At 47.9% G+C, this 21839-nt stretch overlaps 1 protein-coding gene across 1 annotated transcript in view; it reads left to right on the top strand.

Moving 5' to 3' along the window:
- The window catches only part of hcfc1b (host cell factor C1b), a 32269-nt gene extending 11846 nt beyond the window's left edge, over window positions 1-20423 (top strand). The window contains exons 11-29 of the mRNA XM_078254128.1: window positions 727-954; window positions 1064-1177; window positions 2193-2391; window positions 2479-2594; window positions 3189-3324; window positions 3402-3499; window positions 6534-6699; window positions 8889-9256; window positions 9467-9572; window positions 10680-10831; window positions 11346-11498; window positions 11957-12146; window positions 12389-12529; window positions 13681-13880; window positions 13997-14113; window positions 14283-14468; window positions 15407-15701; window positions 18657-18711; window positions 19768-20423. Coding sequence (XP_078110254.1) covers window positions 727-954; window positions 1064-1177; window positions 2193-2391; window positions 2479-2594; window positions 3189-3324; window positions 3402-3499; window positions 6534-6699; window positions 8889-9256; window positions 9467-9572; window positions 10680-10831; window positions 11346-11498; window positions 11957-12146; window positions 12389-12529; window positions 13681-13880; window positions 13997-14113; window positions 14283-14468; window positions 15407-15701; window positions 18657-18711; window positions 19768-19807 — 3060 coding nt within the window. The 3' untranslated portion in view covers window positions 19808-20423. The remainder of the gene's footprint in view (window positions 1-726; window positions 955-1063; window positions 1178-2192; window positions 2392-2478; window positions 2595-3188; window positions 3325-3401; window positions 3500-6533; window positions 6700-8888; window positions 9257-9466; window positions 9573-10679; window positions 10832-11345; window positions 11499-11956; window positions 12147-12388; window positions 12530-13680; window positions 13881-13996; window positions 14114-14282; window positions 14469-15406; window positions 15702-18656; window positions 18712-19767) is intronic.
- Window positions 20424-21839: the final 1416 nt, after the last annotated feature.

The following is a 21839-nucleotide window of genomic DNA, read 5'->3' on the forward strand; positions in this document are numbered from 1 at the left end:
AGAGTATGAGGGCGTGCCCTGACAGTACCTAGGTAAGGACTACTAGCCAGTCAGAAGCAGAGTATGAGGGTGTGCCATGACAGCAGCTAGGTAAGGACTACTAGCCAGTCAGAAGCAGAGTATGAGGGCGTGTCCCTGACAGTACCTAGGTAAGGACTACTAGCCAGTCAGAAGCAGAGTATGAGGGCGTGCCCTGACAGTACCTAGGTAAGGACTACTAGCCAGTCAGAAGCAGAGTATGAGGGCGTGCCCTGACAGTACCTAGGTAAGGACTACTAGCCAGTCAGAAGCAGAGTATGAGGGCGTGTCCTGACAGTACCTAGGTAAGGACTACTAGCCAGTCAGAAGCAGAGTATGAGGGCGTGCCATGCTAGCAGCTAGGTGAGCATTATAACGTGTGTTCCAAAGTGACCACGTTTGTCTCTGAAGTAAAGGCTGGACTACAATAGAGCTGTTTGGAGCAGTTTGTGAACAGTGTTTTCTGTTGGAGTTGGTGGGTCCCTTTGGGGGGGACTTTGGGCTTTTTCACTTTGTAAACCTATAACGTGAACAAAAAAGATATATAACACAATAAAGGAAAGGGGAAAAGCCAAAAAGCAGAATATGAGCACTTTAAGTAATTCTTTAATAAATGAGAAACTTTCAACATAACAGCCAGTAACAGAGAGTCAGATAGCGTTGTGGGCGGGGCATTAAGTCAGACCTGTTCTCTTCTGTGTGTCTCAGGTGAGTAACCCGGCCACTCGGATGCTGAAGACCGCTGCCGCTCAGGTGGGTGGTACCTCTGTGGTCTCCACCCCCGGGACCCCCGGCCGGCCAATCATCACGGTGCACAAGTCGGGCACGGTGACGGTGTCCCAGCAGGCTCAGGTGGTCACCACGATGGTGGGCGGAGTCACAAAGACCATCACGCTCGTTAACAGTCCGCTCAGCATGGGCGGAGGCGGGACTCTGGTGAGTGATGTCACCTGTTGGCACTTTTTACTTAAGTTAAGGATCTTAACACTTCCTCTGTCACTGCCTGCCTGGTCACTGGAGGAAAACTTTATTGGTTACGTTTCAGATCGGTAACCTTGGTAACCTGGGGAAGATGATGACCGTGGTTCACACCAAACCAGTCCAGAGTGGAGCGCTCACTGTTCAGGCTGGGAGCAGCCCAGTCACCCAGATCCTCCAGGTACTGGTTACAGGTTAAAGAGGAACTTAGAGCTCAATAATAGACCAATTTCAGAGATTTTTGTTCACATTAGTCACTTAGGCCACGAGATCTCGCGAGAGCTCAATTGTAATTAGCTCAGCGAGTCACTCTGGCATTCAGCAATGATGCTCATTAACTATGCCCTGGTAGCCGAGCTGCACCAATCACATCGGTGCATCTGATGTAGGCGGGCCAGAGGCGAGCTAAACAGACGACGACAGCGCTGCGACTTCCAACTCATTAGTAAACATTGCAAGATGGCTACGGATGAACACCAGCTGTTTGAAACGGCTTTGGCCGCTACAATGAATTTTTTTATTTAAAAGAGGAACAGAAGACGGAGCTCCAATCGTTCCTTTGCAAGAAGGATGTTTAGTCTAATCTACCAGTTAGCTCCTCTGGTAGCTAAGAGTCTAATCTACCAGTTAGCTCCTCTGGTAGCTAAGAGTCTAATCTACCAGTTAGCTCCTCTGGTAGCTAAGAGTTTAATCTACCAGTTAGCTCCTCTGGTAGCTAAGAGTTTAATCTACCAGTTAGCTCCTCTGGTAGCTAAGAGTCTAATCTACCAGTTAGCTCCTCTGGTAGCTAAGAGTTTAATCTACCAGTTAGCTCCTCTGGTAGCTAAGAGTCTAATCTACCAGTTAGCTCCTCTGGTAGCTAAGAGTTTAATCTACCAGTTAGCTCCTCTGGTAGCTAAGAGTTTAATCTACCAGTTAGCTTCCCTGGTAGCTAAGCATATGTGGCTCTGGATACGTCACCCCGTGTATTGTTGTGATTGGTCGTAGTGTTATCCAATTGCGTGCAGTGAGATTTTCAAATGCATGCTTGGTGCCGCCCCTCGAGTTGGGCCATTTTCCTTTCTCATTGCCAGACCCTTAATCTTTCAGATTTGGGTCTGGACTTCCAGGCTACACTTAGACATCAATGCGTGGGAAAATAGGTAGATAAATGGCAGAATGACCCTTTAACCCCCCCCCCCTTCTCTCGGTATCAGGCGAAGGGCGGCCTCCCAGCAGGAACCATCTTGAAGTTGGTGACCTCAGCAGACGGAAAACAGACCGCTGTTCTCAGCACCGCGCAGGCCGGAGCCACAACAGCCAAACCCACCATCCTGGGCGTCGCCCCGGCAACCTCCAAACCGGGGACCACCTACATCAAGACCATCCCAATGTCAGCGCTGCAGGGGGGGGCAGGTACGGCACAGACACACACACACACACACCTGAGCTGCTTTAGTGTTTGCTGTGAAGATTGACTGAGTGAGGCTCCGCCCCCTACAGGTGGCAACAGTCCGTTCACCATCCTGACCACCAAGATGATGACGCCAGGTACCGCCGGGAAGATCATCTCCACCGTCCCCAAAATCACTGCAGCCGGCCAGCAGGGACTCACACAGGTAACTAACAAACACAAACACACACACACACACACACACACAGACACACACGCGCACAAACACGTAATGCACGCAAACACACACACACAGGTAACACACATGGACGCGCGCACACACATAACGCACACACATTCAGAAATGGGTAACACACACACACACACAGGTAACACACTCACAGACAGACACACACGTGCACACACATGTAACGCACGCAAACGCATGTAATGCACACAAACACACAGACAAAGGTAACACACAGGTAACCCACACGGACGCGCGCACACACACACACACAGGTAACACACACACAGGTAACACACACACAGGTAACACACACACAGGTAACAACACACACAGGTAACGCGCGCACACACACACACACAGGTAACACACACACAGGTAACGCGCGCACACACACACACACAGGTAACGCGCGCACACACACACACACACACACACACACACACACACAGGTAACACACACACACACACACACACACACAGGTAACACACACACACACACAAGCTATATAGCCAACTAAAGCATGTGAGCGGAGCGCAGAGTGGATTTTTTAATGTGTGTGTGTGTTACAGGTGGTGCTGAAAGGCGCTCCGGGGATGCCTGGTACGATCCTCCGGACAGTCCCCATGAGCGGAGTCCGACTGGTGTCATCGGGAGCTGTCGGCACCAAACCGGCCGTCACCACGCTGGTCGTCAAGGGAACCACAGGTAAACAGCGGTCGGACATGGAGATGGGTGCTGAGCCGGCTGTAAGAAGCGGACTGACAGGTGTGTTTGTGTCTCAGGTATGTCCAGTCTGGGGACAGGAACAGGAAGCGTCTCCACCATCGCCACGCTCGCCAACCAGGTTACCACAGCAACCGCAGCAGCCGGACCAAAACAGGTAACGAGACTGAAGTCCCTACCGACGGGCCTGACCCATTTGTGATTTTTTAATCATTACTTTATTCGCCTTATTGGGTGGGGAGAAAGCTCTGCCTCTCCAGCTTCTCCCGTAGCTCTGGGTGGAGGTCCTGACCTGACGTGAGTGGGAGGTAAACTGGGCTACATCGTGTCTCCCCCCTCTGCAGCACTGTTGTCGGCCAGTGGGTCAGCATGCAGACCGTGATGAAGGACAGTATTAATCAGGTGATGGAGACCGTGATGAAGGACAGTATTAATCAGGTGATGGAGACCGTGATGAAGGACAGTATTAATCAGGTGATGGAGACCGTGATGAAGGACAGTATTTATTAGGTGATGGACAGTATTAATCAGGTGATGGAGACCGTGATGAAGGACAGTATTAATCAGGTGATGGAGACCGTGATGAAGGACAGTATTAATCAGGTGATGGAGACCGTGATGAAGGACAGTATTAATGAGGTGATGGAGACCGTGATGAAGGACAGTATTAATCAGGTGATGGAGACCGTGATGAAGGACAGTATTAATCAGGTGACGGAGACCGTGATGAAGGACAGTATTAATCAGGTGACTGAGACCGTGATGAAGGACAGTATTAATCAGGTGATGGAGACCGTGATGAAGGACAGTATTAATCAGGTGATGGAGACCGTGATGAAGGACAGTATTAATCAGGTGATGGAGACCAGAAAGTCTCCTATATGGGTCCAGGTCTTTGATTATGTTAATGTTAGTCGGGCGTGATTTTTTTTGGGCCCGATCTAGCTCTAAGGCTCAGTACTTTTAGTAATACTGTAGTTTTGTCTCTGCACTGTACTATCATAGTAATTGGTTCTGGGTATAACCAGTTATTTCCACAGAGAACTTCTGCTGTAAATTGTACAAGCAAGAAGCAACCCTCAAATATGTTTTATTGCACGAGGTTAAGGCCTTTTACAGTCGCCACAGCCGACCTGTTGTGCGCCAGTGTGACGTCAAAATGACACATAGTTCAAAGGCAACCGGATGCCAGGACTCTCAGGCCGGTTACACACGGGGATGCGTCGCCCGGCGTGTCAGCTGCGCGGTGTCTGTTTATATTTTTCAGCTCCCATGGTAACAGGTTAGGCGTGCAGGCTGCCTGCGTGACGCGCACGTCTCAGGAGCTGAGAAAGCAGCGTGCGTGCTAGAAATAGAACCAACACATATTTTTCACGCGACACACAAGCGTGTTTGGAAGCGTTTCCAGGCAACATAGAATAGGAAAAGATGTTTATATGTCATTTAGACACAAATGCATATTAATAAATGACATTTTGATGTATAAAAGTCTCTAGGTTTTGATATATATGTAATATAAAAAAAAATAGATTTTCTAATATTGCACCTGTCAATACAGAACCAAATATTCCGGGAGCCTATTTTGTCGTCAATACTGCCGGCGTTGTCTTTGCTGTAATCAGATCAGTATATATTTATTTTTTACATGGTATTTCATTTTATCAATGGGAAACATCCATGTGTTCAGACACGACTAGCAGCAGCAGCAGCGCTGCGTCAGACACGTTTCTGGTGTATAAAGGCAGTAGAAAACGCCACGCTCACGCCACGCAGGCAGTGTGTAACCGGCCTCAGAGTGACTGCAAATAGGGCTGGGCGATATATGGATATGAGACTAGATATCGTCTTACATTTTGGATATCGTGATATGACATTAGTGTCTTTTCCTGGTTTTAAAGGCTGCGTTACAGTAACGTGATGTACTTTCCTGAACTTACCAGACTGTTCTAGCTGTTCGGTTATTTGCCTTTAACACTTAGACATTATATCTACATTACTGATGATTATTTATCTAAAATATAAGTGGGAAGATATTTTGTTAAAGCACCAATAGTCCATCCATCCATCCATCTTCGTCCGCTTATCCGGGGGTCGGGTCGCGGGGAGTAGCAGCTCCAGCAGGGGACCCCAAACTTCCCTTTCGGGCCACATTAACCAGCTCCGACTGGGGATCCCGGCGTTCCCAGGCCAGGTTGGAGATATAATCCCTCCACCTAGTCCTGGGTCTCCCCGAGGCCTCCTCCCAGCTGGACGTGCCTGGAACACCTCCCTAGGGGGAGGCGTCCCAGGGGCATCCTTACCAGATGCCCGAACCACCTCAACTGGCTCCTTTCGGCGCAAAGGAGCAGCGGCTCTACTACGAGCTCCTCACGGATAACTGAGCTTCTCACCCGATCTCTAAGGGAGACGCCAGCTACCCTCCTGAGGAAAGCCCATTTCGGCCGCTTGTACCCTGGATCTTGTTCTTTCGGTCATGACCTCCAGCCTTCATGACCATAGGTGAGGGTAGGAACAAAAACTGACCGGTAGATTGAGAGCTTTGCCTTCTGGCTCAGCTCTCTTTTCGTCACAACGGCACCAATAGTCAACCCTAGAATATCACCGCAATATCGATATCGAGGTATTTGGTGAAGAATATGGTGCTATCTGATTTTGGAGAACCATATCGCCCAGCCCTAACTGCAGGTCTCTCTGGTTAACGTCCTGGGTTAAGAGGAGCTCGTTATGGTGAATGAAAGGCTTGATCCCACCAAGGAGCTCATCCAATCGTTGTGCAGACATTCTGAAGCATTGACGTCAACGCTGCTGCCAGTTCTGCCGTTGTTTACCTTTTTTCTTCTCCTTCTAGTCCGGAGAAATATCAACGTCTGTAGCCTTTGCTCATTAGCGCCACCTCTGTTCAGGAGAAGACTGCAGCTAGTGTCACGACCACCAGCGCGGGTATAAACAGTTACGGTGCGCCCATGACGTCGCTCGACAGGTCGGCTGTTTACATTATGAACTGACCCCCAAAAAGTTTGTTTCAAGGACTTTTAACTTAGCCATCCATGGTTTAAAAGGCAGATATTAAAAGATTGATTACCGGATTTTATGAATGGAGATGACATCACTCCGACAAAGATGGGTTTTATTGGGAGAATCGATTGTTTTAACCCAGCCCTAGTAGTAATGCTGCAGTTTTGCCTGTGCAGGTGACTCTGATCACGACTCCGAGCGGTGCCGAGGCTCAGCCGCTGGTCCAGGATCTGCCCGTCACCTTCATGGCTTCTCCTACTTCAGAAGAACCTGGAAGTAGTAGTACTGCTACTACTACTGCAGCAGCAGCAGGAGAGGCTGGAGACACGGCAGCTGCTACAGGTACAGAAACTTCTTCCACGAGCTCCAGTTACTCCGATATTAAAGCCGTCTTAATTTCAGATGTTATAGAAATAATATCTAGAATCTGCGTCCTACTGTTCATTTAGAGATGCTTCTGCTGGAGCGGTAAGAGCCCTGTTAATCAGCACGGGTGACAGTTACATTTTAAATCCTTAACCTTAAAGGTGCACTGTGAGTTCCTGCATGGTTTCAGGTCCTAAACGTCAAACAAACACTAGGGGCACAGGCTGTGCACTAAAATACAACAAACAACTTTCCAGCCAAAAAAAAAAAACATTCCCTGCCCCCATTATGGGCATGCACACTAACCCCCTCCCCCAACCATATTGTCAGTGATTGGCTGAAGTAGAGCTGGGCAATATATGGCTATTATATTGATATCGTGATATGAGACTAGATATCGTCTTAGATTTTGGATATTGTAATATCGTAATATGGCATTAGTGTCTTTTCCTGGTATTAAAGGCTGAATTACAGTAAAGTGATGTACTTTTCTGAACATACCAGACTGTTGTAGCTGTGCTATTATTTACCTTTACCCACTTTGTCATTATATCCACATTACTGGTGATTATTCATATAAAATATTGTGTAAATATTTTGTGAAAGCACCAATAGTCAACGCTACAATATCGTTGCGGTATCGATATCGAGGTATTTGGTGAAAAATATCGTGATATTTGATTTTCCCCATATCGCCCAGCCCTAGGCTGGAGTGGTTTGATGTATTCTGGTGCCTATCCCGTGCCTCTAGTGTTTGTTTGACGTTTCTGACCCCCGTGTTGTCTCCTGAGACCGGGGCTGTCTCACGGTGTGTTCAGGGGGCAGGCAGCTAGCGGATCAAGGAGAGATGCTGAAACCATGCAGGAACTCATAGTGCACAAAGCAGTCTGCCGCCTCTTTTCCATGGATCTGACACCTGATGGGCTGTGGCCTGTCAGCCCGCACCGATTAACCTTACTGGGGGCTAAGATACAGCAGCTAACGTTAACGATCGGGTTCCCCTGGTGCGGAGCTATTACATGTGACAGAGGAACAGCTGAACCAGGGGGCGCCATACCTCACCGGTAGCGTCTCAGCGCTTCTGGGATGCGCCGAGTCGTAGCTCGCAGGGGCCGCGGCGCCTCCGGAACGCAGCGCAGACGCGCCCGGTGGGAAATGTGGCTTTGATAAATTGTTATATGGAAGTGAATAACGCTTATTTTTTAACCTTTTAAAAAATAGCCAGTCAGAAGCAGAGTATGAGGGCGTGTCCTGACAGTACCTAGGTAAGGACTACTAGCCAGTCAGAAGCAGAGTATGAGGGCGTGCCCTGACAGTACCTAGGTAAGGACTACTAGCCAGTCAGAAGCAGAGTATGAGGGCCCTGACAGTATCTAGGTAAGGACTACTTGCCAGTCAGAAGCAGAGTATGAGGGAGTGCCCTGACAGTATCTAGGTAAGGACTACTAGCCAGTCAGAAGCAGAGTATGAGGCGTGTCCTGACAGTACCTAGGTAAGGACTACTAGCCAGTCAGAAGCAGAGTATGAGGGCGTGTCCTGACAGTACCTAGGTAAGGACTACTAGCCAGTCAGAAGCAGAGTATGAGGGCGTGCCCTGACAGTACCTAGGTAAGGACTACTAGCCAGTCAGAAGCAGAGTATGAGGGCGTGCCCTGACAGTACCTAGGTAAGGACTACTAGCCAGTCAGAAGCAGAGTATGAGGGCGTGTCCTGACAGTACCTAGGTAAGGACTACTAGCCAGTCAGAAGCAGAGTATGAGGGCGTGCCATGCTAGCAGCTAGGCGAGCATTATAACGTGTGTTCCAAAGTGACCACGTTTGTCTCTGAAGTAAAGGCTGGACTACAATAGAGCTGTTTGGAGCAGTTTGTGAACAGTGTTTTCTGTTGGAGATGGTAAGTCCCTTTGGGGGGGACTTTGGGCTTTTTCACTTTGTAAACATATAACGTGCACAAAAAAAGATATATAACACAATAAAGGAAAGGGGAAAAGCCAAAAAGCAGAATATGAGCACTTTATGCTTACATATTCTATTCAGGCTTCATAACTAAAATGTTTGTCATAGTCTACGTAGGCTACGTCTACGACCCGATCGCCCACGCCTGTTGTAGATGAAATACAAACAGAATCAAGTGTGTTGATGATGTCACTCTGATGATGCTGCAGTGACGCAGGTCTGCTCCAACCCGCCCTGTGAGACGCACGAGACGGGCACCACCAACACCTCCACCGTCGCCACAGCAACCATGGGCGGCAGCGACAGAGTGTGCTCCAACCCGCCCTGTGAGACGCACGAGACGGGCACCACCAACACCTCCACCGTCGCCACAGCAACCATGGGCGGCAGCGACAGAGTGTGCTCCAACCCGCCCTGTGAGACGCACGAGACGGGCACCACCAACACCTCCACCGTCGCCACAGCAACCATGGGCGGCAGCGACAGAGTGTGCTCCAACCCGCCCTGTGAGACACACGAGACGGGCACCACCAACACCTCCACGGTGGCGTCCGCCAGCATGAGCCAACAGCTGCAGGCGAGTAACTTGCAAAACGTAATGTGCATAATAATCGTTTTTCGTGTGTGTGTGTGTGTGTGTGTGTGTGTGTGTGTGTGTGAGATCTGAAATCATAATCACGTTTGATTAATTGAATAGCCCTGTAAGAAATATGGATAAAGAAGATGCAATGAAACAGGAAAGACAGGAACATGGCGTGTTGTTGAATGTTGTCGTCTCTCCAATCAGCCTGCAGCTCAGCGTCCTGCCGCTCTGAGCGGAGCAACCGTCTGCTCCAACCCGCCATGCGAGACCCACGAGACGGGAACCACCAACACCGCCACAACAGCCACGGGTAAGCTCCGCCCACACACCCGACCACAGTCCAAAATGTACTTTTCCTGGAACATTTTTCGAAAAGTCCTGAAAGTAGAAAATGCCTTGAAAGTAGGGATGCATCGAATCCAGGATTGGGCTTCAGATTGGGCTGAATATTGGGCTTTTTGACGGGGTTGGGTTTCTGCTGAACCCTACGCTCGCGCTCCGCGCTGGTCGACGTGATGACGTCGCCGTTGATTACAGGAAGGTGTTGATGTAGGTGGAGCTTCAATGCAGCAGGCTGAGAGGAAGTGGAAATGGAACTGGTGAGCAGAAAAAGTGTTGTTTGGCAGTACTTTCAGTCAAAAGAAGGCCATTCAAGTCCAGCTACATGTTCAATCTGCAATGCTGATTAGTCTGGTGGTGGCGAGGACCCTAAACAATACACAACATCACCGCTGTTACAACATCTGGTATGAAACATCTGGAAGAATACGAGCTGAGCATGAAGGAATCTACAGACAGCAGCCAGAATGCAGCAACTTCAGGTACGGCAAAGGAAGGACAGTCACTGTTTACTTCATTGATGTGTTGACTGTGTTCATGGACTGAGGACGGGACGAGGACTCAGCAGAACCTCAACCAGGGGGTTCAGGACTCAGCAGAACCCCAAAAATCTGGATTCGGTGCATCCCTAATTGAAAGTTTTGGAAAAACTAAATTATGTTTAAATAGGTTTGGGTTAGTGTACATTTATTATGGAAAAGTTTTTCAATGAAAAAGTATGGGAATCCTATTTTTTGGGGCATTTTTTCCCTTCATTAGATAGTGACAGTGGATAGACAGGGAAGGGGGAGAGAAATGGGTGATGACACGCAGCAAAGGGCCGCAGGTCAGACTCAAACCCCGCGCCGCTGCAAAGGACTCAGCCTACATGGGGCGCACGCTCCTACTGGGTGAGCTAGAGGGCGCCTGTGTGGGAGTCCTGATAATAAACACTATAGAAGTGATTGGTAAAAGAGGCAGAAAGAGAAATGGAACCAGCCGAATGTTAGTATTTGAATGTTACCCTTAATATTTAGCATCCTGGTGGTGTCTGCATTCAGCAGGAAGTGACATCACTTCCTGTTCTCTGTTTCCGCAGCTCAGCAGAGTGGAGACGGTCCGCAGGGAGACTCGCCTGACTCCGCCTCGTCCTCCTCTGACCCGGCCTCCTCCTCCTCCACCACAGCCAGCCAGAGCAGAGCTGTCACCACGGTTACACAGTCCACGCCCACCCCTGGGCCCTCCATACCTGTAGGTGACACACACACACACACACACACACACACACAGAGAGAGACGCACGTACACACAGACACACAGGTGCACGCACGCACACACAGACGCACATACACACAGACAAATGCGCACGCACACAAAGACAGACAGACGTGCACGCACACACACACACAGACAGACACACGTGCACGCACACACAGACAGACAGACACACGTGCACGCACACAAACACACACACACAGAGACGCACGTACACACAGACAAATGCGCGCACACACAGACACACACGTGCACGCACACAAACACACACACACACACACAGAGATGCACGTACACACAGACAAATGCGCAAACACACAGACAGACACACACGTGCACGCACACACACACACAGACACACGCACACAAAGACATACACAGACAGACAGACAGACAGACACATGCATGCACACACAGACGCACAGACACACACCATCATCACATCATCGTCTCTGATGTCCCATGATCCCCTCTGTCTGTCCATGTTCAGGCTATCTCCTCATTGGTCGGAGATGACAAGGCGGAGTCCTCAGAGGCAGAGGCTGTTCCCACTGTGATGGCGGCAGCAGCAGAGGAGGGGGAGGAGCCTATGCAGACGGCAGTGTTACAGGTTCATATGGAGGACGGCGAGGCAGGGGCACAGGTACACACACACACACAGAAAACCTGGGAAAGTCATAGAATTGTGTTGTTGAATGAAACGTATTGTTTCAGTAATTTTCCGGGGATAACCGTCACGTATTTATTTTCTGTAGGTGTTTACGTAACGTAGCTCTAATATACACATTTAGTGTTCTGCCCACGTTGCGTCTCTCCCTCCAGCTAGCTGAAATTACCATTTTGACCTGAAAGTAAGATAATACGACGATAAGAGGACCAAGTCGTGTTTCAATAAAGAAAATATTTTGACTATGAAATGAATTGACTGTGCCTGTAGGTAGTTAGTTAGTTAGTTTAACGTCATACAGTAAATAACATTTGAAGTATACACAGTTATGTTTGGGTTATGTGTTGTGAAGTGTAATTCTGCGTCCTTAAAAACTCGTCCTTAAAAAAAAGATTTTGTAGTCCATGAAACTGAGTGGGGACCCTGTCTCTCAGATGGACGGTCTTCCTCAGGAGCTGATGTCATCAGAGGGGGACGGAAGTGAGGCGGTCTCCGGGGCGGCGACGACGACGACCCTGATGGTGACAGGACTGACCGCGGATCAGCTGGCTGTTAGCGCGGCAACGGAGGACGCAGTTCAGCAGGCGACGATACAGGCGGTCCTGCAGGCAGCGGGGCACATCGGTGAGATATATATATATATATATACACACACACACACACACACGTCTGTCTGTACCTGTACAGTGTTTTCATATTTCTCGGGAAACTGTAAATAGTTTGGATGTTTTGGAATACACCAACTGTGTATATGAAGATGGCTGCAGGAGATCTTTGTTTACATGATCCTGTCTGTCTGTCTGTCTGTCTGTCTGTGTGTGTGTGTGTGTCTGTCTGTCTGTCTGTCTGTCTGTCTGTGTGTGCAGGTGGCGGGGCGGTGGACCAGTCCATCCCCATCGTTCTGACCCAGGCGGAGCTGGCCGCTCTGGTCCAGCAGCAGCTGCAGGACGTCCACAACCAGCCAGACGCAGCCGAGGCAGAACCGCAGCCCAGCGGCGTGCCCACAGGTAGACCGGCACACAGAGACCAGAGTCTCAGAGACCCCTCTGGTCCCGGGTCAGTTACTGAACCAGATCACAGGTCTCAGGCACACTAAATACCATCGACGGGTTTGAAAAAGCATATTTAGTTTAAAAGATCGCCAAAGAACCCAAGTAAATGTGTCACTTACCCTAAAAAACATATTGTTTAGGGCTGCAACTAACGATTATTTTAATAATCGATTAATCTGTCGATTATTGTTTTGATTACTCGTTTCAGAACAACGTTACGTTACGGGTCTCTCCAGTGGTCTTTTCTCTACCTCGGCTCTGCTCCGCGCTCAACTATCTATATATATATATACACACACACACACACACACACACACACACACACACACACACACACACACACACACACACACAGACAGACAGACAGACAGGATCATGTAAACAAAGATCTCCTGCAACCATCTTCATATACACAGTTGGTGTATTCCAAAACATCCAAACTATTTACAGTTTCCCGAGAAATATGAAAACACTGTACAGGTACAGACAGACGTGTGTGTGTGTATATATATACACACATACGCACGCACACACACACACACACACACACACACACACACACACACACACACCTCCGTGACTTATTGAGTGGCGTAATAGTCACGCGACACAATGAGTCAATGAATCAGTGATGAAAGTCGTTGCCAACTCTAGTGACCAGTCCTTCCAGAAACATGAAGAGTTTTTTTGTGATTGTTTTGGGCTAAAATCCTTAATTATGCGTCATGTTTTCTTAAACAATGTGATGGAATATGCAGGATATTTATGCGATGAGATGGCGGGAACTTCCAGAAACTGTGGCGTCATCGTGGCGTCATCGTGGCGTCATCGTGGCGTCATCGCGGGGTTTGCAGCTTTTAGATGACGTTCACGTCGCGTAATTACATCACTTCATAACGTTCTCATGGCAACAGGGGAAACGGCTGCTCTTGTGTGAAGTAAACACAACATTTTTCATCTTTCTGCTACGAAAATGTGGGGATTATGACATCATGCAAGCCCCGCGTATTTTGCGTGGAAATCGACAATTTATGCGGCGTATTTGAAATAATGGGTCTTTTGTCCTTTTCAATAAAGTTGTGGAACCCTCCTTTTGTGTTTCCCAGAAGGCCTTGCTCCAGCAGACAGCCTGAACGACCCGGCAGCAGAGAGTAACGGGCATGAGCTTGCGTCGGCGGCGGTGACGAGCGCCGTGGCACGACTAGCGAGTACGTTTGGCCCCGCCCCCCCTCTGCCGGCCGGGGGCGTGACTAAGATTCAACCTGCCGCCACCGAGGCGACCAATGGCGTCGCAGCAGCTGCAGGGGTAAGAGACGCAACAGCAGAGGGCAGAACAACATGCTAACAACACCCCAACAACATGCTAACTGTGTGTGTGTGTGTGTGTGTGTGTGTGTGTGTGTGTGTGTGTGTGTGTGGAAGAGGGTCCAGGTGACATCATCGGTGAAAGACAGTCAGTGGTACGACGTCGGCATCGTCAAGGTTACCAACATGGTGGTCACACATTACTACATCCCCTACGACGACAACATGGCCGACGTAAGAACTTCAGATCTTCTTCTATTTTTAGTTATTTTAACCTGTCCGTAAATCTGGAGGGCTGAGCTTCTGAAGGGGGGGGGCGGGGCAGTTGATAATGTGTGTACCTGCAGGATGACTCGGGTCTGACAGTTATTGATGATGTAATTGATGATGTGTGTACCTGCAGGATGACTCGGGTGTGATGCCAGACTACACTCAGATGAGGAAGGTGGAGCTGCAGCCGGGGACGGCCTATAAGTTCCGTGTCGCAGGGATCAATATCTGCGGCCGCGGCGCGTTCTCGGAGGTGTCGGCGTTTAAAACGTGTCTTCCTGGTTTCCCCGGAGCGCCGTGCGCCATCAAGATCAGCAAGGTGAGACGCATTTCCTGTTTGTGATGTCGTAAAGAAACTGCGCTGGGGGCGTTCCGATCAACCTAGTAGTTCCCTGGGAAGTGGACCGCACCCATAGACGGTATATAAACTGGACCACCAGGTCCCTTGTCTCTGGACGGAGACCAGTGAAGGACATTAGAAGCTCTTTCCCGGTGATGGCTGAGCGTTACTGAGCAGCCTCCAACTGAGCTTGAAGACGTAGATGTGACGTGAGCAACCTGTCTGAAAGTTGGAAGTCTTCTGGTAGCTGTGCCAAGAGAAATCTCAATCATTCCCAATCTAGCAGAGACGGAGAGCGTAGGTATATGTAAGGAGATAACATAGACACAGGCTCATTATTGATCACTAAAATGATAGTTAACATTAGTCATTACACTTAAACAGCTGATGGAAGTCCAAACTGCCTGAGAGCTTCTCCTGTACTATACGGTAACTCCTCTACTATGAGACAGGAAGTCTCGTGGTTATGACCCAATCGTTAGCCTATTGTTATAAAAACGTCTGCTACGGAGCCATAACGTGAGCTACAAGGTAATGGAGCCTTTTATACATTGTCGTGTTTCTTTAGAAATAAACAACGGACAAATAGAGTCTTTAAACGCTTCAGATGTAAAGTTATTCTCTGTCAAAGTGACGTCAGAATGAATGGGAGTCAATGGGATGCTAACGGGATGCTAACGGGAGGTGATGGCTTGTTAGCATCAAGATGGAGCCATAGGTGCTACGCGTTCTGGGGAGAGGCTTACCGAGTCGACTGTTAAACAACAGCCTTGTAACCATTAAACATTTTGTTAAATATCTCACGTACCCCCCTGCAGTCCTCCAGAGTACCCCTAGGGGTACACGTACCCCCATTTGAGAAACGCTGATGTACACTGTGGAGCGGTCTGTTAAACTCTGTGGTTGTGGTTCTGCAGAACCTGGACGGGGCTCAGCTCACCTGGGAACCTCCGGCCGTCACGTCGGGGCAGATCACGGAGTACTCGGTGTACTTGGCCATCCAGTCCAGCCAGGCGGCCGCCTCCGGTTCTGGCCCGGCCCAGCTAGCCTTCATGAGGGTGTACTGCGGCCCCAGCCCGTCCTGCCTGGTCCAGGCCTCCAGCCTCGCCAACGCCCACATCGACTACACCACCAAGCCCGCCATCATCTTCCGCATCGCCGCCCGCAACCAGAAGGGCTACGGGCCGGCCACGCAGGTCCGGTGGCTCCAAGGTGAGAATGATCAGAACCAGACGGCCGCAAGAACAGCTGCAGACGGGGAAGAGTTGGTAGTAGGGATGCCCCTTTTAGTCGACTAATCGGTCGTTTCGGTCTCTGTCGAACATTTGTTCTATTCCAACATTGAGACCAAAACTACAACAAAAGAATCTTACGTTTTATATTCTAAAACATTAGGCCTGAAGAGTATTTCATCGTTGTTCTTTTCGTCATAAACGTCATAAATAAACTAGGGCTGTCAAACGATTACATTTGATCACATGATTAAAATACTATTATTTAGCATTTCAGAACAGTTTTTAAGTCCATATTAACAACGGGAAGCCGTTCTTACCAGAGGATCGGGATTGGGAATCAAATGAATGCAAAGAAAGTGACTTTATGAACTTGATTTTAAGATTTGTATTTGTTTATTATATATTTAATCTGGTCACACATTTGAATCTAGAGTCAATATTAGGGTTGGGTATTGTTTGGTTTGGATACCGCTGCTAAAGCCGTACTTTTAAAACTGTACCGGTGCCTGAACCCATGCTTTTTAAGAAAGTAAAAAAAAAAAAGAAGGGTACTAAACAGTCGTCGACATTAAAGAACAGCTTGTTTATTGCTAAGGCCATATGGTCAACATTAAATGATTTAATAATAATGTATAACAATAACTTATTTCACTAGTAAATTGCTGTTGAACGATAAAATCAACAACCAGGTGGAAAAGGACATTTACAATAACTTCAAATGCACCACGAGGCTGTAGTTTACCAGTTTCATTGAACGCACCGTCTGTGTTGTTTCTCCGACGGCAGCTGCAGATTGTTACATCCCGGTGTTGAATCCTCTACAGTAAAACACAGTCACACTTTACACCGTTTAGCGTTAGCTGTCAGCATTTTAACCGTGTTTAATCCAGCTAATAGCTAGCGGTAGGCTAACGTTAGCTGCTGTCGAGTATAGTGTTAACTAGCTAGCGGTAGGCTAACGTTAGCTGCTGTTGAGTATAGTGTTAACTAGCTAACGTTAGCTGCTGTCCAGTATAGTGTTAACTAGCTAACGTTAGCTGCTGTTGAGTATAGTGTTAACTAGCTAGCGGTAGGCTAACGTTAGCTGCTGTTGAGTATAGTGTTAACTAGCTAGCGGTAGGCTAACGTTAGCTGCTGTCGAGTATAGAGTTAACTAGCTAGCGGTAGGCTAACGTTAGCTGCTGTCGAGTATAGTGTTAACTAGCTCGCGGTAGGCTAACGTTAGCTGCTGTCGAGTATAGTGTTAACTAGCTCGCGGTAGGCTAACGTTAGCTGCTGTCGAGTATAGTGTTAACTAGCTAGCGGTAGGCTAACGTTAGCTGCTGTCGAGTATAGTGTTAACTAGCTAGCGGTAGGCTAACGTTAGCTGCTGTTGAGTATAGAGTTAACTAGCTAGCGGTAGGCTAACGTTAGCTGCTGTTGAGTATAGTGTTAACTAGCTAGCGGTAGGCTAACGTTAGCTGCTGTTGAGTATTGTGTTAACTAGCTAGCGGTAGGCTAACGTTAGCTGCTGTTGAGTATTGTGTTAACTAGCGTCACATGCAGCGGTGTTTGTGTTTCCTGTAACGTCTGTTTCAGAGCAGCAGAGAGAAGAGCAGACATATCAGTGGCACCAACAGGATGTGTTAGGAGGAAGTAGTAATAGTAGCAGTAGTAGTAGTAGTATCCTGTTAGGCTCGACGCAAAGCCGAGTGAAGTGAAAATAAATGAATAAATGGCGGCATGCGATTAATACGATTTAAAAAAGATTAACGCATTATGCTCGGCCCGTAATCGCATCGTGATTAACGCGTTAATGCTGACAGCCCTAAAATAAATATTTTGGGGGCCCCTGGTTAGCTCAGTTGGTAGAGCGGGCGCCCCTATATATAGAGGTTTACTCCCTGACGCAGCAGCCACAGGTTCAGTTCTGACGTGCGGCCCTTTGCTGCATGTCATCTCCCTCCCCCCCTCTCTCTCTCCCTCCTCTCTCTCTCTCTCTCTCCCCGTTCAAGTCTAAGCTGTTTTATCCAAATAAAGGCCTAAAGATGGCCAAAAAATAATCAAAAGAAATAAATATATATATTTTGTGTGGGTATTTTATTTTGTATTTATATTTTCATAGCATAGGAGCTCAAAAAATGTGACAAATATTTTATTGATTTTATGTTATTAGAGTGCAAACCCACGTCACAAAATGTTTTATTAAACTGAGGTAACTTTACTTGGTAAATACTTATTTTCTCTGGCTTAAAATCCACACCGATGGGGCGACCTGCGGCCCTTTGCTGCTCGTCATTCCCAATCTCTCTCCCATTTTCCTGTCTTAATCTGTCCTATCAATAAAGAAAACAAACCCATTCTAAGGCCGTGAAGTTGGCATTACATTTTATCGTAGGTGGTATTAAAAAAGTCTTTAAAGGTCTTAAATACGGGCGCCCGGATAGCTCAGTTGGTAGAGCGGGCGCCCATATATAGAGGTTTACTCCTGGACGCAGCGGGCCCAGGTTGGAATCCGACCTGCGGCCCTTTATTGCATGTCATTCCCCCCCTCTCTCTCCCCTTTCATGTCTTCAGCTGTCCTGTCAAAGGCCTAAAATGCCCAAAAAATAATCTTAAAAGGTCTGAGCTGACACTAAGCTACTAAGATACTACTTTATTGCGTTTCCTTTAAGATAAATACTGTAAGTCAATAGCATATGTCGGGGGCTTTTATTGTGAAAGGTAAGAACGGAAATAGTGTCTCTGGTAAAGGCTACCTTGTTTGTTGAGTCAGTTAGTCATTTTGAGAAAGAGAGACATATCATGGCTTATAAACCAACTAATCGATGAGTCGACTAAGAGTTTCTTTAGTGGACGACAGCCCTAGTTGGTAGTTTGTGGTCCTCTGATCAAACCCCTGAATGATGATTATTGATTAATGATTGTAATAATGATGTCGTCTCTCCTGTAGAAAGCAGTAAAGATGCCAAAGCAGCGGTGAAGAGACCCGGAACTTCTCCTGATGCGTAAGAGCCGATTACATCTACTCACATGAAGACAAACACTGTTTATATACACTGTTGGGCGTCTGAACTGAAACTCGACATTAAAGGACAGCTTGTTTATTGCTGAGTGATTTATTTCAAATGTCAGCTGTTGATAGTCTAGAAATCTAGCGGCAGCAAATGTAATGTGCAGCCAGGGTCGTCTAGCAACTCTCCGTTGGCTTGCGAGCTGGAAAAACCAAACTCTGGTCGGGCCAATCACATCGTGTATAGAGTCGGTGGGCGGGGCTTATGGCTGCTGCTGTTGGAGAACAGCTGTCTTTGGAAGACTGGAGTTCAGCTTTGAGGAAAGTACAAAGAACGGCACTGAAGTCATTCTTAAAAAAGGAAGCTGTGTTTATCTTAATCCATCAGCTAGCGTTGCTCTGATTGGTTGTAGAGCTATCCTATTGGTGCAGAGGGAATCTGAAAGACAACCGTTTATCCCGCCCCTCGGATTGAGCCCAGCCAATGGGGAGTTCCCAGACCCAACATCTGGATGTGGGTCAGACCCAACATCTGGATGTGGGTCTGGCTGGTCAGGCTAGTGAACTCTGCTTCTGTGAGAATTTCTGAGTCTCAAAGTCGACAGATCTGCCAAATTCTGCTCTAAATGTCGTGTATTTGCTAGGCCGGCGGGACTAAAGTCTGCGAGGGGGCCGGGTTCGGCCCACGGGCCTCGAGTTTGACACACGTGGCGTAGAGGAAGTGATAGCTTTACCCTCTATAAGGTGTTTGTTTTTTCATGATGTGTGAACAAACTGCCTGCAGGAGATATTGTTTTCCTACTATGGCCAGGCTAAGACCCGCCCTTCAATAGCATTCAGACACTACTATTGGCCAGGCGTCCATGCTGACGCAAGGTAGGTCCTATCCCCTGACCAATCGACTATCCTAACACTCGAGGACAATGCCTAACCCCAACCAATCAAGCTGCTTCGTAGGGCGGGTCTTTGCGTGGCCGTAGTAGGAAAAGAAATGTGGCGCCCTGCAGCGTGTTTAAATCTAATTCATGCTTTTTTCATTTCCTGTCTTTAGTAAACCTGTCGGACCAAAGAAGTTCAAAACCGACCAATAAGAGGAGCCGACCTTGAGGTGCTGAGGACTGTGATTGGTTACAGTTGTCTTAAGCTCCGCCTTGCAGCTGGTTGCCGCGTCTACGGGGAGGAGGAGGAGGCGGCAGGGCTCTGACGAAATAAAAAGACTTGTAGGATATTTGTACATTATCAGCCAATCAGAACTCTTTTCTTCCTCGTCATGGAGACGGCGAGGGGTGGAGCCAACAGCTTTTCATCTTCTAGTGGAACTAATGAGGTTTGTGTTTAATAAATGTAGAAGTAGCCCTCTGACGTCATGATAACGGTCAAAGGTCACGGTGCTGTCGGGGAGGGGGGCGGAGTTTAAACCAGCTCTGCTGTAAATTATTTTCTTCTTCTGTAGCATCAAAATATTTAGTTTTTTCCGTCTTTTTTTTGTAAACGTCTGTTAAAAGAAAAAAAAAAAAATAGTTCTCTCCTTTTCTGTGATTTCTTCTGTTCAAGTGCTTGTTGTCGGCCGCAGTGACGGAGCTCACCCATTGGTCAGTTTGTCTGATCGGGGGGGAAGGTAATAACTTTTTCCAGGTTTTTGAAAATCAAACCTGTTTTGTGAATATTCTCCGGAACAATAAAGATTTTTAGAGCATTTTTTTTTTACCGGCTGTGTGGAGTCACTTCCTGTCATCAGATCATCAATCAAAAAAAGGGTTGTCTAATTTCTATTTAAAGCTGCGGAAGGCAGTTTATTTCTGGCGTCGTTGGGCAGAAATTGCGTAACAACGTTTCAGCATATTGTTCTGAGAGGAAACTGGACTTCTTAAGACTGTTACACACCAACCAGGCAGCCGACCGTCGGCAGAAAAGGCAGTCGGACTGATCGGTCTCCCCGAGTTGGTCAAAACCATAGACGGTATATATAATGGACCAGCAGGTCCCGTGTCTCTGGACGGAGACCAGTGAAGGACATTAGAAGCTCTTTCCCGGTGATGGCTGAGCGTTACTGAGCAGCCTCCAACTGAGCTTGAAGACGTAGATGTGACGTGAGCAACCTGTCTGAAAGTTGGAAGTCTTCTGGTAGCTGTGCCAAGAGAAATCTCAATCATTCCCAATCTAGCAGAGACGGAGAGCGTAGGTATATGTAAGGAGATAACATAGACACAGGCTCATTATTGATCACTAAAATGATAGTTAACATTAGTCATTACACTTAAACAGCTGATGGAAGTCCAAACTGCCTGAGAGCTTCTCCTGTACTATACGGTAACTCCTCTACTATGAGACAGGAAGTCTCGTGGTTATGACCCAATCGTTAGCCTATTGTTATAAAAACGTCTGCTACGGAGCCATAACGTGAGCTACAAGGTAATGGAGCCTTTTATACATTGTCGTGTTTCTTTAGAAATAAACAACGGACAAATAGAGTCTTTAAACGCTTCAGATGTAAAGGTATTCTCTGTCAAAGTGACGTCAGAATGAATGGCAGTCAATGGGATGCTAACGGGATGCTAACGGGAGGTGATCGACTGTTAGCATCAAAATGGCGCCATAGGAGGTTCGAGCTCTGAAGCGAAGCTCACCCCCTTGGTCAAAAAGTTCCTCAGAACACCGAAGAGACGAGACGTAATACGTCTCCATAGCAGCAGGCGGCGCCAATCTGGATTGTCGCTCAAAAAAATGAAAACCTGCAGCTGATTGGACGAACGTGTCACGTGGGTCTGGCTGCTCCCCGACCATCATGGCGACTCGTTCAGAGTACGATCTCATATTGTCCTAAAACAGTTCACCGAAACGTGTTTCTGGAAACATGTGAAGAGAGAAACAGGCCGTGCAGCTGCTGAATCTTCATTTCAGATCAACAAAGGTCAGTTTAACAGATCTTCATCAAATGTTGAGAGACTCTAGTCACGCTCATCCCGCTCGCCATTTCCGGGTGAGTCCCGACTGCCCCGTCTCCGTCTGAGCATGTCAGGTCGGCCCAAATAAAGGCCAACAGCTCCTCCAACGGATGACGGCACAGAACACACCGAACAGACTTAAGTCACCGACCTCGCCAGACTGTCCAACGGCCGATTA

This window comes from Sander vitreus, chromosome 7 (genome assembly GCF_031162955.1).
Source record: "Sander vitreus isolate 19-12246 chromosome 7, sanVit1, whole genome shotgun sequence".
Taxonomy (NCBI): domain Eukaryota; kingdom Metazoa; phylum Chordata; class Actinopteri; order Perciformes; family Percidae; genus Sander; species Sander vitreus.